The sequence below is a fragment of the Carcharhinus amblyrhynchos genome, chromosome 4 (genome assembly GCF_965287045.1).
Source record: "Carcharhinus amblyrhynchos chromosome 4, sCarAmb.v2.hapA, whole genome shotgun sequence".
Taxonomy (NCBI): Eukaryota; Metazoa; Chordata; class Chondrichthyes; order Carcharhiniformes; family Carcharhinidae; genus Carcharhinus; species Carcharhinus amblyrhynchos.
In genome coordinates, this window is record NC_137327.1 from 15,082,510 (window position 1) to 15,102,092 (window position 19,583).

At 43.4% G+C, this 19,583-nt stretch overlaps 1 protein-coding gene across 1 annotated transcript in view; it reads right to left on the minus strand.

The window, feature by feature from the left end:
• Positions 1-19,583, minus strand: part of LOC145341794 (rifampicin phosphotransferase-like) — a 175,706-nt gene that overhangs the window by 138,904 nt on the left and 17,219 nt on the right. Inside the window, exons 2-3 of the mRNA XM_080186727.1 lie at positions 15,350-15,484; positions 3,304-3,428 (exon numbers count right to left, since the gene is read on the minus strand). Of these exons, the coding sequence (XP_080042853.1) occupies positions 3,304-3,428; positions 15,350-15,484 (260 nt within the window). The remainder of the gene's footprint in view (positions 1-3,303; positions 3,429-15,349; positions 15,485-19,583) is intronic.

Sequence of the window (19,583 nt, forward strand, 5' to 3'; positions counted from 1 at the left end):
GGTCATCAGATTCTGAGAGTATTCTGGTGCATTAGCTGTGTGAAAAGTTGGTAAACTCCATTTCTGGTGAATGCCTTTGCTGAATTTAAGAGCAACTATTTCAAGTAAGTTTTAATCTGACAGGAATTTTAAAACATAATCCTAAAATTAGCAATATTTAACAGACATCTGGATGGGTATATGAATAGGGAGGATGTAGAGGATTACAGGCTGAGTAAGGGCAGAAGATTCTTTTTTAGTTAGGGCATCATGATAGGTACAGGCTTGGAGGGCCGAAGGGCCTTTGCTGTGTTGTACTTTTCCTTGTTCTTTGTTCTTTGTAAAAGCACTTCACTTTGCATTTTGAAGAAGAAAATCATTCTAATTTAGACTACAGAAGATAAATCGAACTCTGCAGAACCACATTTTAAGCTCTATACACCCAAAACTGTTTATTGTTACCGTACAGTCCCCCTGTTGGAGGTACAAGCTGCCTTTATGTAGCACTAGTCGGTATTGGGCCTTCTGCCAATGCGTGCAACCAGAAAATAGAGCAGGTAGTGCCGCTGTTCGGAAATCCTTTGATTTGCAAGTCCTTGTGTGTCCCTGCAGAATCTGTCACATTTACAAGTGCAGCGTGTTCCAAGGCTGTCAAATTGATTCCAGTCTAATAAAAAAGGTGGGGCTCTATGGAAGTGTGCCGATGGGTTACTAAATCAGTTCAAGGGTCAATGTGGAGCAGTTCATGAATCAATCAGAGTCAGAAAAGGTGGTGTGGTGAACAATCCTCAGTCTCCTCAGCGGGGATGGGTATCTGGGCAAGAAGTGTCACAGACAGGACAGGGACATAGGCAGAGGTTCCAGTTAAGTTGAAGGAAAGGCTGCAGTTAAAAGACTGTCTCCGCACTTCAGGTCTTTAGAATGATGGAAGGTACCCAGTGGGAGCGGTAGTAACTTTGGGAGGGAATCCCAAGGCAAGGGCATGAATTTGTCAGTTGTTTATGCTGGCAGGGTCTTCCGGCCCCACTGACCACATAGGGAGAGCCGGGGTTGCGGGAGGGGTTACATAAACATCGACAGCAACAGGATCTTCTGATCCCACTGCCAGCCCATGGCAGGCCATCTCCACCACTGTGAGAGGTTGTGAGGAACATCCCCCTCCATGACCTTCAACAGTGGAGATTGGAAACCTTAGTGGGGAAGGCAGAGTTTCCGTTAGATTTGTTGACCTAACATCTGGGCAGGCTCTTGAGTGATCAAAGGACTCGGTCGAGGTTGTGTCATTCACTCTGCGCTGTGGTGTGTCCAAACTGTTGGAGTATAAATTGTATATATAGTGGATCATTTTACTTCTTAAACTTTGTACAGTAAAGTTTATGTTTGTCCAAATACAATGGAATTGTGTGGCTGTATTCCAAAAGCAGGGGTGTCTTTAATCTCAATCCATAACTACTTTAAACAAGACATTACTGGTCCCTAAACAGACCTCTACGCAATGCTCTAGGGTCTGGCCAAGGATAGTAACATTAGGTCCACTCAGGAAGCAGAATTTGCAGCACCAATTCGATATGCTAACAACGTGCATAGATTAATCAAACTCCACAATCCGTTCTCAGAATTTTACCACCCTCCCAGAATCGGAGTGGGGTCAAGGAGCAGACCATAGAGAGGTCCATTGACCTTGGGCGGGATTTTACAGTTTTGGAACGAGCGAGGCTGTAAAAACCTGCCCTCAGTAGTAAACCAATTTAATTCCTAATGGGTCCTGCAGGTACTTGATCGTGTAGGTACTTGAGTTTCAAAAGCTTTTCAGCCACACTCAACTGAAAATAACAAATTATTTTGAAAAACCTACTTGTTTCTGCCAACATCATTAATTAATCTTGTGACATTTTAATGACTGACAATATTGTGTAATCACATGATGCAAGTTACCGGGTGTAATGCTAATCACACCATGGGCACATTATTTGGAAGAACAGCGTGCCAAGATAATCCAGATGATTCCTTGTATCCAAAATTTTAAATTACAGGAAATATTACGAGTTGAGGTTGCTTCCGTTTCAATCTAACTGAAACTCTGCCTTTCTCACCAAGGTTTCCAATCTCCACCATTGAAGATCATGGGAGGGATATTCCTTACACCCTCCTACCATGGAAATGGAGGAAACAAAAGTTGGCCTAATTGTGAAACAGACTGACATAAAATCTACAGTGGATGGCCTAAACAGGCACAAATGAGACATAAGGGGACTGTTTGTTTTTCGATTCATTTCATGAAATGTAGACGTTGCCGGCAAAGCCAGCGTTGATAGCCCATCTCTAATTGTCCTTGGGAGGTCGGTGGGAATTAAAGAGTCAGGAAAGAAATTGGGCAATGGTGTATTAAACAAGATTTGTAAACTAAGCCAGAAAATTCAAAAGGCAATTAAATGTGTTCCTGGCAACAAAGCCAAACAGAAAAATGTGCTTGGTGCAATAGCAATTTCCAGTTCCCAGGCACTTCTGATGCAAAGGTCTCACAAATTAGCATATCCATCAAAATAATTCAAAATGGATAGAATATTAAATGGTTATATATCTGTGTTTGAACTGATGACGCACACTCTATTCGTGCAATGCTTCAATAGGAGGGCTATTTTGTAATAATGTGTTCAACTGAGTATGAAGGAAATCAATCTTTTTCTTGCATGATAGTTATGAGCGAGATGTTTATTTACTGACATGCTGAGAGCAAGCACTCCAGTTTGCCTGCGTGCTGCAGAGTTTTAACCTTTGCATAATTGCACTGTACAGGCTCCGCACCCAGATGTCAGCCTACTGGCACATATTGGCTTTCAGTCAGGCAGCAGCACTCTGGAAGAGAATGCAGGACCAGTAAGATCTGATCCATGACCCTGGAAGAAGAGAGTCTCTATTCCCAATCCCGAAAACTCCTGTTCTCCCTGGCCTACAAGAAGTGCCGTATGGGCTCATGGCCTTCTCTGCATGACTATCGATGAATTTTAACCTGAAGTGCAGGCTGTTTTGACATAGTTAAGAGGCCAGCCTGATTGCCTCAGAGGGGGTCGGGTGCACGCACCTTGCTTCATCTCAAATTCCTGCCGAGTTTGGAATTGGTTCCTTGTTAACACCCCCACCCACACTAAATCCCACCCGCTCACCCTCGTTAAACTTTGCCCCATGTTTCATTCTCCAATATTGCAATGAGCTGCATGAAAAGGCAATTTGCTGTTAGTCGGGCAAAGAGGTTGACCAGTTTATGTGATAATACACCCAGGCATCAAATATCAACTCTTCATCAATAACATCTTTATTACTGACCGCAGAAGTCCGTTAAAGGCAATTCGCCATCGGTGATGTGGTTCGAGACACTCCAGTTTTAGACCGCCTGCACTCCAGGAGTTCTTACTGTCCACAGAAGTGACTGTATCAGGATGGTTTGGATGCTGAAAGAAGCAGTTTTGCCAGAATACTGATGAGAATACTGCATGTATAGGAAAATGGTTTACTTCACTTTATAAATGGTCATAGTTCATACATTATAAAAGTTGATACTAAACGTAAAACCATAAGATATAGGAGCAGAATTAGGCCACGTGGCCCTTCGAGTCTGCTCCGCCATTCAATCATAACTGATTTTTTCTTTTCATCCCCATTCTCCTGCCTTTTCCCCAGAACCCCAATTCCCAATTCAAGAACCTATCGATCTCTATCTTAAAGACACTCAATGACCTGGCCTCCACACCTTCTGTGGCAAAGAGTTCTACAGATTCACCACTCTCTGGCTGAAGAAATTCCTCCTCATCTCTGTTTTCAAGAATTGTCCCTTTAGCCTGAGATTGTGCCCCCTGGTTCTAGTTTTTCCTACTAGTGGAAACATCCTCTCCATGTCCACTCTATTCAGGCCTTGCAGTATCCTGTAAGTTTTAATAAGATCCCCCCTCATCCTTCTAAACTCCAACGAGTACAGACCCAGAGTCCTCAACCATTCTCATATGACAAGCTCTTCATTCCAGGGATCATTCTTGTGAATCTCCTCTTGACCCTTTCCAAAGCCAGCACATCCTTCCTGAGATACGGGGCCCAAAACTGCTCACAATGCTCCAAATGGGGTCTGACCAGAGCCCTATATAGCCTCAGAAGTACATCCCTGCTCTTATATTCTAGCTCTCTCGACATGAATGCTAACATTGTATTTGCCTTCCTAACTGCCGACTGAACCTGCACATTAACCTTAAGAGAATCTTGAACAATGACTCCCAAGTCCCTTTGTGTTTCTGATTTCCTAAGCATTTTCCCATTTAGAAAATAGTCTATGCCTCCATTCTTCCTTCCAAATTGCTTAATCTCACACCTTCCTACATTGTATTCCATCTGCCACTTCTTTTCCCATTCTCCTAACCTGTTTGCAGCCCCCGCTTTCTCAATACTACCTGTCCCTCTACATATCTTTGTATCATCTGCAAGCTTAGCAACAAAGACTTCAGTTCCTTCCTCCAAATCGGTAATGTATATTGTGAAAAGTTGTGGCCCCAGCACTGACCCCTGAGGCACACCACTAGTCACCGGCTGCCATCCTGAGAAAGACCCCTTTATCCCACTCTCTGCCTTCTGTCAGTCAACCAATCCTCTATCCATGCTAGGATCTTACCCTTAGCACCATGGACACTTAATTTATTTAACAGTCTCCAATGTAGCGCCTTGTCAAAGGCCTTCTGGAAATCTAAATAAATCATATCCACTTGTTCTCCTTTATCTAACTTCCTTGTTACCTCCTCAAAGAACTGTACAGGTCACACAATGTTATTTAGATATCATCTGTACCAAAGCATAACCTTGAGGTACTTTGAGTTAATTAAAGACATTTCATTAATTTTCACCATCCTTAGATAGCAGACCCTTGCACAACGCATGGTGTCGGTGAGCAGGCCTCTGCAGTGGGAATGAGCGGCATGGTTATGTTGAAAATATATTTTGATTATGTTTTTAAAACTCGAGTTAAATCATTAACTTTTCCCTGCATTCAAACTCTTGGAGCAATGGTCCAGGCACCGATGGGGGGGTGATTTCCACCCATTGCCTCCTTGTTGAGTGCCCAAGGAGCTTGTTAACCGCTGAGGGTGAAAGAATGTCCTGTCCATTGCTTGCACCAGGGCTTTGATGGTGAACCCTCAGTTATGGTGGGCAAACAGTGAACATATTCATTAGAATGGACAGGATTAACCCATAAATTGCTACACAAGTGAATTAGAATCCTGTTATTCCCAGGACAAAACCTTTCCATATTATATCCTTATGTTTCATGGAATTATATACAATGAACAGGGCTGTTTGGTCTATACAGCTGTTGACATCTAATTATGAACCTCCTAATCTAACTCTATTAGTATATTGTCCTTTTTTGCTTCCTTACATATTTAGCCAAATTTTCCTTAAATGTATAAACGATATTACGTCAACATTGTAACTCTCCATAAAAAAATACACTTTAAATACATTTCAATGTCAATTTTATTTTTCCATTCAATATTAACTTGATTTCTCTTTGAAAACGGCAAGGTGGCAGAGTGGTTAGCACTGCTGCCTCACAGCTCCAGGGATCTGGGTTCGATTCCTGGCTTCGGTCACTGTCTGTGCAGAGTCTGCCCGTTCCCCTGTGTCTGCATGGGTTTCCTCCAGGAGCTCCAGTTTCCTCCCATAGTCCAAAGATGTGCTGATTAGGTACACTGGCCGTGCTAAATTCCCCCTCAGTCTATCTGAACAGGCACTGGAATGTAGCGACCAGAGGATTTTCACAGTAACTTCATTACAACGCGAATGCAAGCCTACTTGTGAGTAATTACTTTAAAAAAGGCAAAGGATCTGTGGTTTCATGCTCTGTTGGTTGTTTATTTAATCGCATATCTGCACATGCATGGCAGACATTCAGGAGCTTGCAAATTTTTTCCTCACAGCTTCTGCCTATCCATATTCAGATAAGCGATCCTTCTTTCTGAATCATGGGCTAGATTTTACAGGGTGCTATGTTCCTCCCTACCCTGCCCCCTCAACTAAAAAGCTAGGTTCCCCCTGCCCCCACAAGACATTTTATGCACAGTGGGACATTAATTGGTTCAGAGCAAAACTTTCATTGTGTCCTCATCTGGAGATGATATCCCGCCTGAAACAAATCCAATCCTGTAAATGCTTGCAGTTCCAGGCTCGAGCAGTCAGCACTGCCGGTCAGCCCTCAAAGAGGAGGAGGTTAGGGAGACCAGGCTGAAGTTACATTTGGTGTATCTGCCAGGCTACAGCAAGGAGAGAGAAGTGGGTGTGAGGTTGTGTTGGAGAGAGAGTGGTGTAGCCTTGGCAGGAGCCTCTGATGTGACACAGAGGATCCCCAAGGAGGGTTCCTCCCCTCTACATGACCCAACACCAGGGTCCCTAATAAACACAGTCAGGACTGGTATGGGCCTCCCAGTGCCGCAGGTGAAATAGTAGGGAGGCGAGGGAGAGTTGGCAGGGGGAGGGGGGGGTGGTGTTGCTGAACTATTTAAGTGGTCACTAATTGGCCATTTTAAGAGTCTCATTAGGCCCAAGGATAGTTGGGTTGCTTGAAGCCTCCACAACCCCTGCCATAAAAAAAAGGGGACAGGTCAGGGTGATTAGATGGCAGGAATGCCACACAGTACGGCCGGGATTCTCCCATTCCACCCGCCACTGCAATTGTAGCAGGCGGGTTGTGGATAACGCGAAGGCCCACTGACATTCGGAAGGGAATTTCCGGCTTTTGGATCTGAATATGGATTTCTGAAGAAATCGTGCCTTTCAAACACACAGAGAAGGCTGAGGGACTTGAGGTTATTTTCATTGGAGAGAAGAAGGTTATGAGGTGACCTGATTGAGGCATACAAGATGATCAAAGGATTGGATAGGGCGAGAGCCTTTTATCTCAGATGGTGAGGCTGTGCCCCCTAGTCCTACTGTCCTTTCTGAGCGGGAAGAGTCTCTCCACCTCTATCCTACCCATCCCATTCATCATCTTATACGTCTCAATGAGATCTCCCCTCATTCTTCTAAACTCTAACGAGTACAAGCCTAGTTTATTCAGCCTCTCCTCATAGCTCAACCCCCTCAACTCCGGTATCAGCCTAGTAAACCTTCTCTGCACTCCCTCCAAGGCCGAAAGATAGGATGAAAGCAATTAGACGTTCCTACATTGAGATGTCGCAGAATGAAAATCATTTCTGGGTATGGTCAACCATTATGAACGATTCATGCCAAACTTCACAACAGTATTAGTGCCTCTGCACAATCTGCTAAAAATAAATCAATGCTGGCACTGGGAAGACCTGCAAAAACAGACCTGTGAAAAGGTTAAGTTGATTCTACAATCGTCCAATTTACTAGTACTTTGACCCAGGCAAAGATAATTTTAAAAATTGTGATACTTAGTCCTATGGGACTGGCACCATCCTCTCTCACACAAACTGGAAGATGGCACTAACCATCCTGTTGCTTTCAGACATTAACCAACACAAAAAGATGATGATCGCTATTTTAAAAAAGGGCCAGACAGCAGCGTATGGAGTAAAAAAGATTCACCAATATGGTTATGGTCACCATTTTACCATCATTATTGATTACAAACTATTATTGGAATTATTCAAGTCAAAATAAACCAATTCCACCTACTGCTTCAGTTAGGGTGCTTTAGGCCACCTATAATTGTTTCTCTAACATCGGAGGGAACTCAGATTTGGCTAACACCAAGTTGTCTCCCACTCCCTCGGAATGTGGCTCTACCCCAATGCCACAGCAGATTGTCCAAGCTTTAAATTTTTTTTAAAAAGATATCTTGCATGCATCATCGAATCCTATCAAGAATTGGACTCAGAGGGACACCGTCCAGTCCAAAGTTAAGCAGATGGTTTCAACTGGCTGGCATGATGATAGATCAGAGCAGCTGCAAAACCTCTTCTAAAACTAGAGAAGTTCTTCTCCAGTTTTAGAAGAAAACTGGAGACACCATCTGCACTAGTGCACCTTCCGAAATTTCTAAACAATGACCTGTTGGTAACGCCACCATTACCCCATTAGTGGAAGAACCTATCAGAGAACTAAGTCATTCCACCAGACCTCAGAAGTCACCTGATAGATGGACTTTATAAAAGGCTGTACCATGCCACCACCACCACCGCCACCACCCCCCACCCCCTTGTAGCTTAGCCCTTGTTGTAAATAGCAACCCGTTATTATCTTATTAGGTGTATAGCACTGAGGGACTTGTGGGAGGGGGAAGTGGTAGCATGACTCCTTTGAAAGGCGATAGTTTGCAGGTCATGTGGCCTACTTGGTGCCCATTGTATGGAAGCACATGAAACTCAGCCTTTGGGGAGAAAGCACACAGGTCCATGGAGCAAGGGACCCTCAGCGAGAGCCCAAGAGTCAAGAGTGAAGACCCGTGTTGTAGTTACATAAGAACATAAGAAATAGGAGCAGGAGTAGGCCATCTAGCCCTTCGAGCCTGCCCCGCCATTCAATAAGATCATGGCTGATCTGAAGTGGATCAGTTCCACTTTCCCGCCCTCTCCCCATAACCCTTAATTCCCTTGTCTGTCAAAAACCTATTTGTTGTTGTGCCTATATACAGTTTTATTTTGTGTGTGCTAAATAAATCACCTTTGATGATTTAAACTGTTGCTTCATTGATACCTCACACTATTGCAACGTGAAATGAGGCTCTTCACAGGTTTCTGCTAGTACCACTGTCCTTTTCAACATGCATTATCGACTTGGAGAGAAAATAATTTCAAAGTTTCGAGGTGACATGAAGCTTGCAGATGTAAGTAGCGAGGAGAATAGTAGCAAACCTTACAGGCTGGTGAAATGGGCAGACATGGCATATAAAATTTGTCATAAAGTAATGCATTTTGGAAGGAAGAATGAGGGAAAGCAATATAAATTAAATGATAGAATTTCAAAAGAGATGCAGGAAATGAGATAATATATAGGACAAAATGATGAGGCTGCTCAAAAAAGGCACACAAGGAATCATTGCCTTCAAAGGCAGACTGGGGGAAATAAACAACTATACTAAACCTTTTTAAATTACTGGTTAGGTCTCAACTGCAGCAGTGTGTCATCTCTGACATCACAACTTAGGAAGGATAGAATGAACTTGCAGAGGTTGCAGAGATTTACTAGAATGGTACACTTGGATTAGGTGCAGAGATGAGAGAAGCTGGGATTCTTCTCAGCACAAAGAGAGCTTGGGGTAGGTTTAACAGTTGTTCAAAATTGATGAGTTTGAATTTGATATAGTAAATAACGATAAACGGTTTCCACTGATTGAAAGGCCAGCAATCAAAGGACATAGGTTCAAGGTAATTAGCAAAACAGGCGTAGCGAGAAAAACATTTTTACATAGCAAGATATGGTGACGATGAATACCACGATAGCAGTGGTTAGTGCTGCTGCCTCAGGTGTCAGCGTTTAATTCCAACCTCAGCTGACTGTGTGGAGTATGCATATTTTCCCCATGTCTGCATGTGTTTCCTTCAGGTGCTCCGCTTTCCTCCCACACTCCAAAGATGTACGGGTTGGGTTGATATGCAGCCCCCCCACCCGAATAAATACATGGGGTTACAGGGATAGGGCCTGGGTCAGATTTGTGTCAGTGCAGGCCCAATGGGCTGAATGGCCTCCTTTTGTACAGTAGGGTTTCTTTGATTTGGAATGTACCGTCTAAAAGGGTGATGGAAGCAGATTCAGCAGTAAGTTGAAATGTGAATTGCATAAATGCTTGAAATATTCAGGGCTGAGGGAAAAGAGCAGACATGCAGGACTTATTGGATAATTCTTTCACAGGGCCAAGGTAACCATAATAAGGCCAGGTCGTTTCAAATGAAATCCTGTTCCAAGGAGAGTTAACATCTTCATGTTCAGGTGTACCAAGTCTGTTGTCCACCAATATCGAATCCATCATTTTCACATGATCTTCTATAATGATGGCCCACTCAAAATGAGTAGCCAAATGGTAGTTACAGTTTATACTTCTACCATCTGATATTGCTTGAAAAAAAAAAATCACAATACTGACATATAACTGGAGAACCTCATGTGGCACACTGACATTCTTAAAGCTTATTCCCAGGTTCAAATCTGTTAGAAGACCAGCAGAACATTGATTCATGCATAATCTTACCCTCTAGCGTTGTTACAAGAGGGGGTCAGGTTTCTCCAAAGTGACTTCCCAAATCAATCAAAAACATTCTCTGCTGGCCAGCAGCTTTGAAGATGGGTTGTTGAAAGTTATTTCTGAGAAAATGGCTCAGATTTTCTTCTCAGGATGTACTTAACGTGAACTCAAACTTCAGCAAAACAGACCTGACAATGCCAGTACATTTCCAATTATTAAATCAGGATAGTTTGATGCAGACATCAATTTAATGTATACCAGTAACCTGGACAGTTTCTCACCCAATATGCATGGGGGCAGGGCACCATTCGAACCCCTGCCAACACTCCACAAAATTGAATATGAACAATGAAAAGAGCATAACATGCGTCAAAATGCAACTGAGGCCTCAAACCATCCATGGCCCCCCAAAGAAATCAAAAAAAAGAGTTTTCAACTAAAAGAGGCAGTTTATAATGTTGCAAAGAACAGTAGCATGTCAGAGGTTTGGGTATCTTATCAACCAGCAAAGGAGCAACCAAAAGACAGATCAAAAAAATGAACATCTTAACCTCTTATATGCCTCTTCTTTTAATTGAAAACTATTCTTAACTTCCTTAGAAAGCCATGGATGGCTTGAAACCTCAGTCGCACCTCGACACATGCTATGCTCCCTACTATTCATATTCAATTCTACAGAACGCCAGCAACTGTTCAAACAATGCCCCGCTGCCATGCACATCGGATGAAAAACTATCCAGACTGCTAGTATACATCTTAACCAGGTTCAGGTATACCAGAACTGTTGCCCACCAGTAACAAATCCATTTACACAAGATCTTCTATAATGTCTGCCCATTCAAAATCAGCAATCAAATGATGGGTACAGGAAGCTTATACTTCTACCATCTGACATTTTTTGAATACAGTCACAACCCTGACCTATAACTGTGGGTGACATGGTGGCAAGCACTGTTGCCTCACAGCACCAGGGACCTGGGTTTGATTCCCAGCTTGGATCACCGTGTGGAGTTTGCATATTCTCCCCACGTCTGCATGGGTTTCCTCCACGTTCTCTGGTTTCCTCCCACAGTCCAAGAGACGCGCTAATCAGGTACATTGGCCATGCTAAATTCTTCCTCAGTGTACCTGAACAGGCGCTGGAATGTGGCGACTAGGGGATTTCCACAGTAACTTCATTGCAGTGTTAATGTAAGCCTCCTTAATAAACTTAAGCAGAAGACACAAGCTGCATACCAGAAATACAGTGTAACTTGGCAACTAATATAAAGTGAAAATCTTATTACTAACAACAAAGTAGCAGTATTGGAGAAACTTGACACTAAAATCTGGCAAATCCTCAGGACCTGATCACCTACACCCTGGGATTCTAGGGATGGTAGTTGTAGAGAGAATGAACTGGTCATGAGTTGCAAAAAGAGCATGTAGATTCTAAAACAATCCCAGTAGATTGGTATTACATTTGCTAATATCCATTGTTCAAAAAGGAGGGAGAGAGAAATCAAATACGGGCCAGTTACCTGACATCAGTTATTGGGAAAGTTTCAGAATCTATTATTAATGGGGTCTTAGCAAATTACTTCAAAAATCATAGTATGATCATGCAAAGTCAACATGGGAAACAGCATTTGAAAAATTTACTCAACTTATTTTGGGGACGTAACTAGTAGGGTAAAGCGAAATCAGTAGATGCACTATACTTGGATTTTCAGAAGACATTCAATAATGTGACGTACAAAAGGTTAATACACAAGGGTTCATTGAGAATTTTCAATGCATCTCACCCCAAGCAAGGCATCTCGTCCTGAGCAAGACATGACAGTGCACCTACCACAACTATTCATGCACTGCATGTCACCTGTGAAATGAGATCAACTAACAGGCACTAGGCCATACATTTGATCCAGCAGATGATTGGTGTTAGAATAAACTTGCAATTATAACAATTAGTTCACACCATCCCTTTTATCTACACAATTTTGAGTTACATTTTTGCTCATTCTAGATACAAAAATATTTAACAAATTCAGATAATTTTTCTTATTTCTCAAAACACTTTTGGATGAAGCATGTTCATTCTGGAAGTTAAATGCAATATACTAAGGGCAGCGATACTTCCCAAGTCATAACAACAGCAGTCTGCAAAAATCCACAGCCATTAACCATAAAAGTGCCATCCTGCTTAAGTGCATTCCCTCCTCCACACTCCATGCAGCCCTACCCACCCTCCGCCCCCACCACACACACACACACACACACACACGGGGCTGTTAAACAATGGAGCCATTTGCTTCTTCAGATGGGCATAAAAAAATCCTACAACATGATTCGAGGAGAGAAATGTTAACTTTGTCCTAGCCAATAATCACATGACTAGGTTAATAGGTTCATTCATCCAATTTGCTGTTTGCAGAACTGTGTAATGCAAACTTTCTTACACTACCACTCAGCCTTATTAATCCCTACGTAGAATTTAGATCACAAAAGTCAGACCATTTGGTACAGCTACTCTGTCAAGTCTTTATGTTCCATACGAGACTCCTCCACCTTACTTCAGCTAAGAGCATTACATAGTTTCTCATGTATTTATCTGGCATGAAATTGTGAATAGCAGTGCTCCCAGCACACACTACTGTGGATTCGATTTTGGAACTAGGATGAGACTTAACATTTTTATCACTCAAGAACCACTCAAGTTTGGGCTGTCATCAAGTTTCCAGAAATGTAATGATGGTATTCCAATTGTACACCAAATGACAAGATGCACACAGTTCCAACTTACATTAGTCTACTCAAGTACAATTTTTGCCAAGATTAAAAAAAGTTCTTCTTAAAAAATGCAGCTGTATTTAACCAAACAGTTCAAATCTTCAGCTTCCAAAAATAAATAGAATTTGGATGCAATGAATAATCACTGTCTAAGATGCTGGGGCAGCATGGTTGCGCAATGGTTTGCACTACTGCCCCAACACTAGGGACCCTGGTTCAATTCCGGTCTTGGGTCATTGTATACGGGGAGTTTGCACATTCTCCATGTGTCTGCATGGGCTTCCTCCCACAATCTTAAGAGGTGCAGGTAAGGTGGATTAGCCAGAGTTCAGCATAAATGCACAGGGTTAAGGGCCTGGATAAAATGTTGTTTTGGAGAGTCACTGCAGACTTGATGAGCCAAATGGCCTCCTTTTGCACTGTAGGGATTCTGTGCCAATGTAATATGGTTTTCTGTAGCTTAAAAGAAAGATGAGAAACCACATGACAAAGAGTAACCTCATAACAGAGGTTTATGTTTGAACTGGCTAAACTCTGAATTAAACTGATTCAAGTTTATAATAGTGTAATCACTTTTTATTTCTTATTGTTATCTGAAACAAAATAACCATGAGATGGTGTCTGAAATTTGTTTGATGGAAAAACATTGGAACCAAATCGCGAGAAACAAGTAGAACAGCAAGTCTATTAGTGCTCCGTTCACAGGTAAAACCAAGTTTAAAGCAATTGCAGGACAAACTAGTTAAATTATTATTGTACCTCAAACTTTTAAAAATAATCAAAGCAAATTCCTGCAGTCTCCAGAAACTCCACAACCATACCAGAAGCGAGCTCTAACTTTAATGGGACTAAGTTTTTGTGCTCTATTCTACTAACCTCAGTATAAATACTCAAGGTACATCAGATCACACTTACTTTTTGGACTATTTGGGCTTCTCATTGTACCACTTCCTTTTCCTTTTGGAGTACAAACATCAGCAGCCAGATACTGATGGTCACTTTCTTCCAACCCCAGTCTCCTTTTTGCCGGAGTCCTTCCCGCCAAAGGTCGTGCTGTAAACCTCTATTGTTGGAATTTTACTGACTCATCCTCCAGAGTTTCCTAAGATCCCACCCGAGGCCAAAGGGGAATGCAGTCCTGCGTGCCTCACCTGCCCCAATTCCAGGGTGGGCGTGCCAGTAAAATTCTGGCATATGACACTACTGAGGCTCCTGCAATGCTAACTCTGGTGGAAGTCGGCGGGCGAACTTAATAGAGAATCTTCTAGTCTGTACAACTCCACTGTCGCTAGCTCCTGCAACTGAGGCCACACAATAGTTTCAGTGGGATGTCTCTTTACCTCTTTTAATAAAAGAGAAATCAGGCCAGCTTCAATTGTTTGTGCAAAGAGAATAACATCCCAAACAAAAATAGTTATCATTACTGCCTCACAGCACCAGGGACCCAGGTTCAACTCCTGGCTTGGGTCACTGTCTGTGTGGAGTATGCACATTATATGGTGTACTGGCCTTCATTGTATGGTGTACTGGCCTTCATTAATCGAGGGATTGAGTTTAGGAGTTGGGAGGTAATGCTGCAACTTTATAGGACCCTTGTCAGACCCCACTTGGAGTACTGTACGCAGTTCTGGTCGCCTCACTACAGGAAGGATGTGGAAGCTATTGAGAGGGTGCAGAGGAGATTTACAAGGATGTTGCCTGGATTGGGAGGCATACCTTATGAAGATAGGTTGAGGGAGCTAGGTCTCTTCTCCCTGGAGAGACGAAGGTTGAGAGGCGACCTGATAGAGGTTTATAAAATGTTGAGGGGAATAGATAGGGTGGATTCTCGGAGGCTACTCCCAGGGCTGAAACAGTCGCTTCGAGAGGACACAGGTTTAAGGTGCTGGGAAGCAAGTACAGAGGAGATGTTAGGGGAAAGTTTTTCACTCAGAGGGTGTTGAGTGAGTGGAATCGGCTGCCATCGGTGGTGGTAGAGGTGAGCTCACTGGGGTCTTTTAAAAGACTTCTGGATGAGCATATGGGATCTAATGGCATTGGAAGTTACAGCTAGTTCTATGGCTTGGTAGGTATAGATGTGATCGGCTCAACTTGTGGGCCAAAGGGCCTGTTTGTGCTGTAGTGTTCTATGTTCTATCCTCCCCATGTCTGCATGGGTTTCCTCCGGGTGCTCCAGTTTCTTCTCAGTCCAAAGATGTGCTGGTTAGGCAGACTGGCCATGCTAAATTGTCCCTTAGTGTCGGGGGACTAGCTAGAATAAATGCATGGGTTTATAGAGATAGGGCCTGGGAGGGATTGCAGTCAGTGTGGACTCAATGGGCTGAATGGCCTCCTTCTGCGCTGTCAGGATTCTATGATTCTAAATTCCAAATCATATTTTGCATAAATTGCACACGTCCTAGAACTACGAGGACTTACCTCAAAATTTCCAACTCCTTCCACTCGAAGAAACACCCACATTTCACACAAGCCATTTGGTTTCCGGCAAACACGGACAACAAAGAAGGTTTTATCCACCTCTGTGAATCCCATGAAATAAACAGAATCGATAGCCTGTGAAAATATAGAAACAAGGTAGCGTTTCATTAATGATGCTGTTAATACAAAAATAATACGTACTGCGTCTGAGCACAGCGGAAGCCACTTAGAGCAGAATGCCCTCACATGTATAATGCATATAATGTTGAAGGTTTTAATATTTTTAAATGCGCAATGTTTCAAAAACTGGTGTTCTAATGGAGCCCCCTGTAAAGTGTTGTTCTTAAAATACTTTATATCGATATGAGGATATTGTGATTCTGCAATGAGATATAGATGAGATGAATGGGCAAAAACCTGGCAATTGGAATTCAGTGGGTGGCACGGTGATGCAGTGGTTAGCACTGCTGCCTCACTGCGAGAGTGTCCCAGGCTCAAATTCTGGTCTCCGGTCACTATCTGTGTGCAGTTCCTACTTTCTCATCGTGTCTGTGCGGGTTTCTTTTGGGCGTTCCGGTTTCTTCCCACCCTCCAAAGATATGCAGGTTACATCGTTAACTAAATTGACCCTCATGTCAGGGGGATCAGCAGGGTAAATGTGTGGGAATAGGTCTTGGATGAGATTGTGGTCGGTACAGATTCAATGGGCTGAATGGCCTCCTTCGGTATTCTCCTATGATATTCCTATGATGTGGGAAGTGTGAGGTCATGCATCAAAAGGCAGATTATTATCTAAATTGAGAGACACTGCAAGTGAGTGAAATACAGAGGGAACTAGGTATTCTAGTGCATAAATCCAAAACATTTGCAGGGAGGTTCAAATCCCATCCATCTCCCACCTTCAGGGCTACTGCCACATTCCTCAGGTAATAATCGCTTAACAATCTGTACCTCTGTTCTGCCATTCCGATCACTTAATGGACATGTTTAGCACCTTTCTCAGCCTTCTTAATCCTCATTTACATCCCCTTTTTCCAATTAAAGCCACTCCCCCCAACCATTACACTAGAAATCTTGCCCGATTTTCTTTGCTCTCAGCTCTGATGAAGTATCATCCAGATTCGAAACGTTGGCTCTATTTCTCCCCACAGATGCCGTCAGACCTGCTGAGATTTTCCAGCTCTTTGTTTTTCGCTTCAGATTCCAGCCTCTGCAGTATTTTGCCTTTATCCGTCGTGCTTTACACCATTCTACCCCAGTGCTGAGTTTTTGGCGGAGGAGAAGCAAAATGATCCAGGTGTAGAGGCCTGACAATTAGGTGTTAACGTATTCAAATGATGTTTCCAGTGGAGGGAGAGGACAATGCGTTTACGTAGGCGTCAAGCGCAATTTGAGAGTTCTCGTGAGATTTCCCGCTCCCATTGCGGAACTTGGCAGACAAAAGACAGCAGCCCTTGACCCTCGCCTTCGCTGTCCTCATCCAGGTCACTGATGTAAATTGGAGGAAGTTGAGGTCCTAAAACAAGCCCCAGTGGGATTCCACTCGTGATATTTTGCCAAAGACCTTGGTTAAGCTTACTGTTGGCTGCAGCCAAGTGGCCTATCTTCTACCCATGCTGATATGTTACTCCCTACACCATGACCTTTCGTATTTGCAAAAACATTTGACGTGACTCCTTATCAGATGTTTCCTGGAAATCCAAGTACGGTATGCCTCCTGGCTGGGGTCCAACTGGCAGGGTGCAAGGGACTTGGCGACCAGGTTTAAGAGGGTGAAAGAGAGGGTAAAGGTGAAAGTGAGACCTTGGGGAGAGGTTGGGGGAGGGTCTCTGAAGGACACAGGAAACCCGTGAAGGAAATCCCGCATCCCTTGCCCGATACCCACCCGAGCAGCTAAAACTACTGGGCTTCCCCACCGTGGCATAGACCTCCCCCTGCTGTGGGTAAAATAACTGAGCACTTAAGGGCCTAAAGACATGCACCACCCCCCCCAACCAACCCTCATGGAACTTCAGGAGTGAGCAGGTTGGCAGCAAGAATGACAGCACCCCATCTTCAAACCCAACAGCGCGAAGTGTAAAAACCAGCCCTTTTTTGTTAATCTACAGATGAATGGACCCCTGAAGTTGCTGTCAGTTTCAGCAGAGTAATGGTGGTAAATAATAGCAGGTTGCTGCCATGCCCACCATCTGTGGTACAAGGATACTCTCTGCATGTCACACTTTCATTATAGGAGTATTGGAACTTAGATTGAACGGGGGCTCCGTGAATATGAACCCATTTGCAAAAGGGTGCCTCTCGCCCAAAAGTATTGAGAACAATGTTTGCAATGTGCTGCTACCTGCACTGAGGAGCGGTCAAATTGCGATGTTAATACCTGAAGGCTGACTACAGGAGCATTTAGCAATAGCTGCCACTATTTTGTCCTCAGAATTTGATTTTTTTTTTTAAATTGATTAATAGGATGTGAGTGTCACTAGCAAAGACAGCACTCAGTGGTACAGCGGTTAACACTGCTGCTGCACAGCGTCAGGGACCGGGGTACCATCGCCGGCTTCCGTCACTGTGCGGAGTCTGCACATTCCCCCCATGTCTGCGTGGGTTTGCTCTGGGCACTCTGGTTTCCTCCCACAGTCTGAAAGATGTGCTGGTTAGGTGCGTTGGCCATGTTAAATTCTCCTTCACTGTATCCGAACAAAGGCCGGAATGTGGTAACTAGGGGATTTTCACAGTAATTTCATTGCAGTGTTAATATCAGCCTACTTGTGGCACTAATAAACAAACATGAATAAAACTCTAAACACTCAATAATTCAGAATGTGTGACCTGTTCCATACCAATTATCGAAATCTCAATCCTAAAAGCAGCAAATATTAGACTAAACTAAAGAGTTAATATACAAGTACATGTGAATAAGAAAATGCCTTATGCATGATATGGGAAACAACTGACAGAAGGCAAAATCATTTGTTTAACACACAAGTATAACATTTGGGCAAATCTAGGGACATAACAGAATAGGAGAAGATAATGGCTGATCTGTCTACGTTTCAAGTTCTACATTCTCATCTCCCTCCAATAATCATAGAATCACAGAATCCCTACAGTGCAGAAAGAGGTCATTCAGCCCATCGAGTCTGCACCAACCACAATCCCATCCAGCCCCTATCCCCGTAGCCCCACATATTTACCTGCTAGTCCCCCTGACACTAAGGGACAATTTAGCATGGCCAATCAACCAGACCCATGCATCTCTGGACTGTGGGAGGAAACCCGCACAGACATGGGGACAACGTGCAGACTCTACACAGACAGTGACCCGAGCCGGAAAACGAACCCGGGTCCCTGGCGCTGTGGGGCAGCAGTGTTAACCACTGTGCCAATAACCTTTGCTGAACAAGTTGCCACCTTCATGAGTCAAACTGGAGTCACAATAAATAGCTTTGTCAAATTACGATTTCAGAAACACTGGTCTTATTTTATGTCACACGTAGGCACAATGTAGCACATCACTGTCACTGTCATAGAGTTTTACTCCAGAAAGGGGTGTAGCTGGAACAGGCTCGCCAGATAAGCACTGCCACATAATTATAAAAAAGATTATCAAAGAAAGTTTATGGGGTGGAACAGAACTTGTGAAACAGAACTTGAGAAATGGAAACTATTCAATTTTTAGATTCGCAGAACAGGTATGGTTGTCATTCAGTAACGATAATTGCACAAATTTATGTTTTTTAGTTGAATTCTGTTTTGGAGGTGGAGGAAGAGAAATAGAATAATGTGCTCTAATTAAAATAATTAATAATTTCACAGAAAGGACTATTAAGGAGACTCAATTTCCAAGGACATGCAGCCAGAGAGAAGCCTTGCTCATTGGTGTCAATTATCAGGGCCAGAGATGTGGGCGAGGTCCAATATGACGTTACATAAGAAATAGGAGCAGGAGTAGGCCATCTAGCCCTTCGAGCCAGCCCCGCCATTCAATAAGATCATGGCTGATCTGTCGTGGCTCAGTTCCACATTCCCGCCCTCTCCCCATAACCCTTAATCCCCTCTCTTATCAAGAACCCATCAACCAGCTTCTTAAAAATATTTAGCGAGGCAGCCTCCACCACTTCAACGGGCAGAGAATTCCAGAGATTCACCACCCTTTGAGTGAAGAAGTTCCTCCTCAACTCCGTTCTAAACCGCCTCCCCTTTATCTTGAGGCTGTGCCCCCTAGTCCTACTGTCTT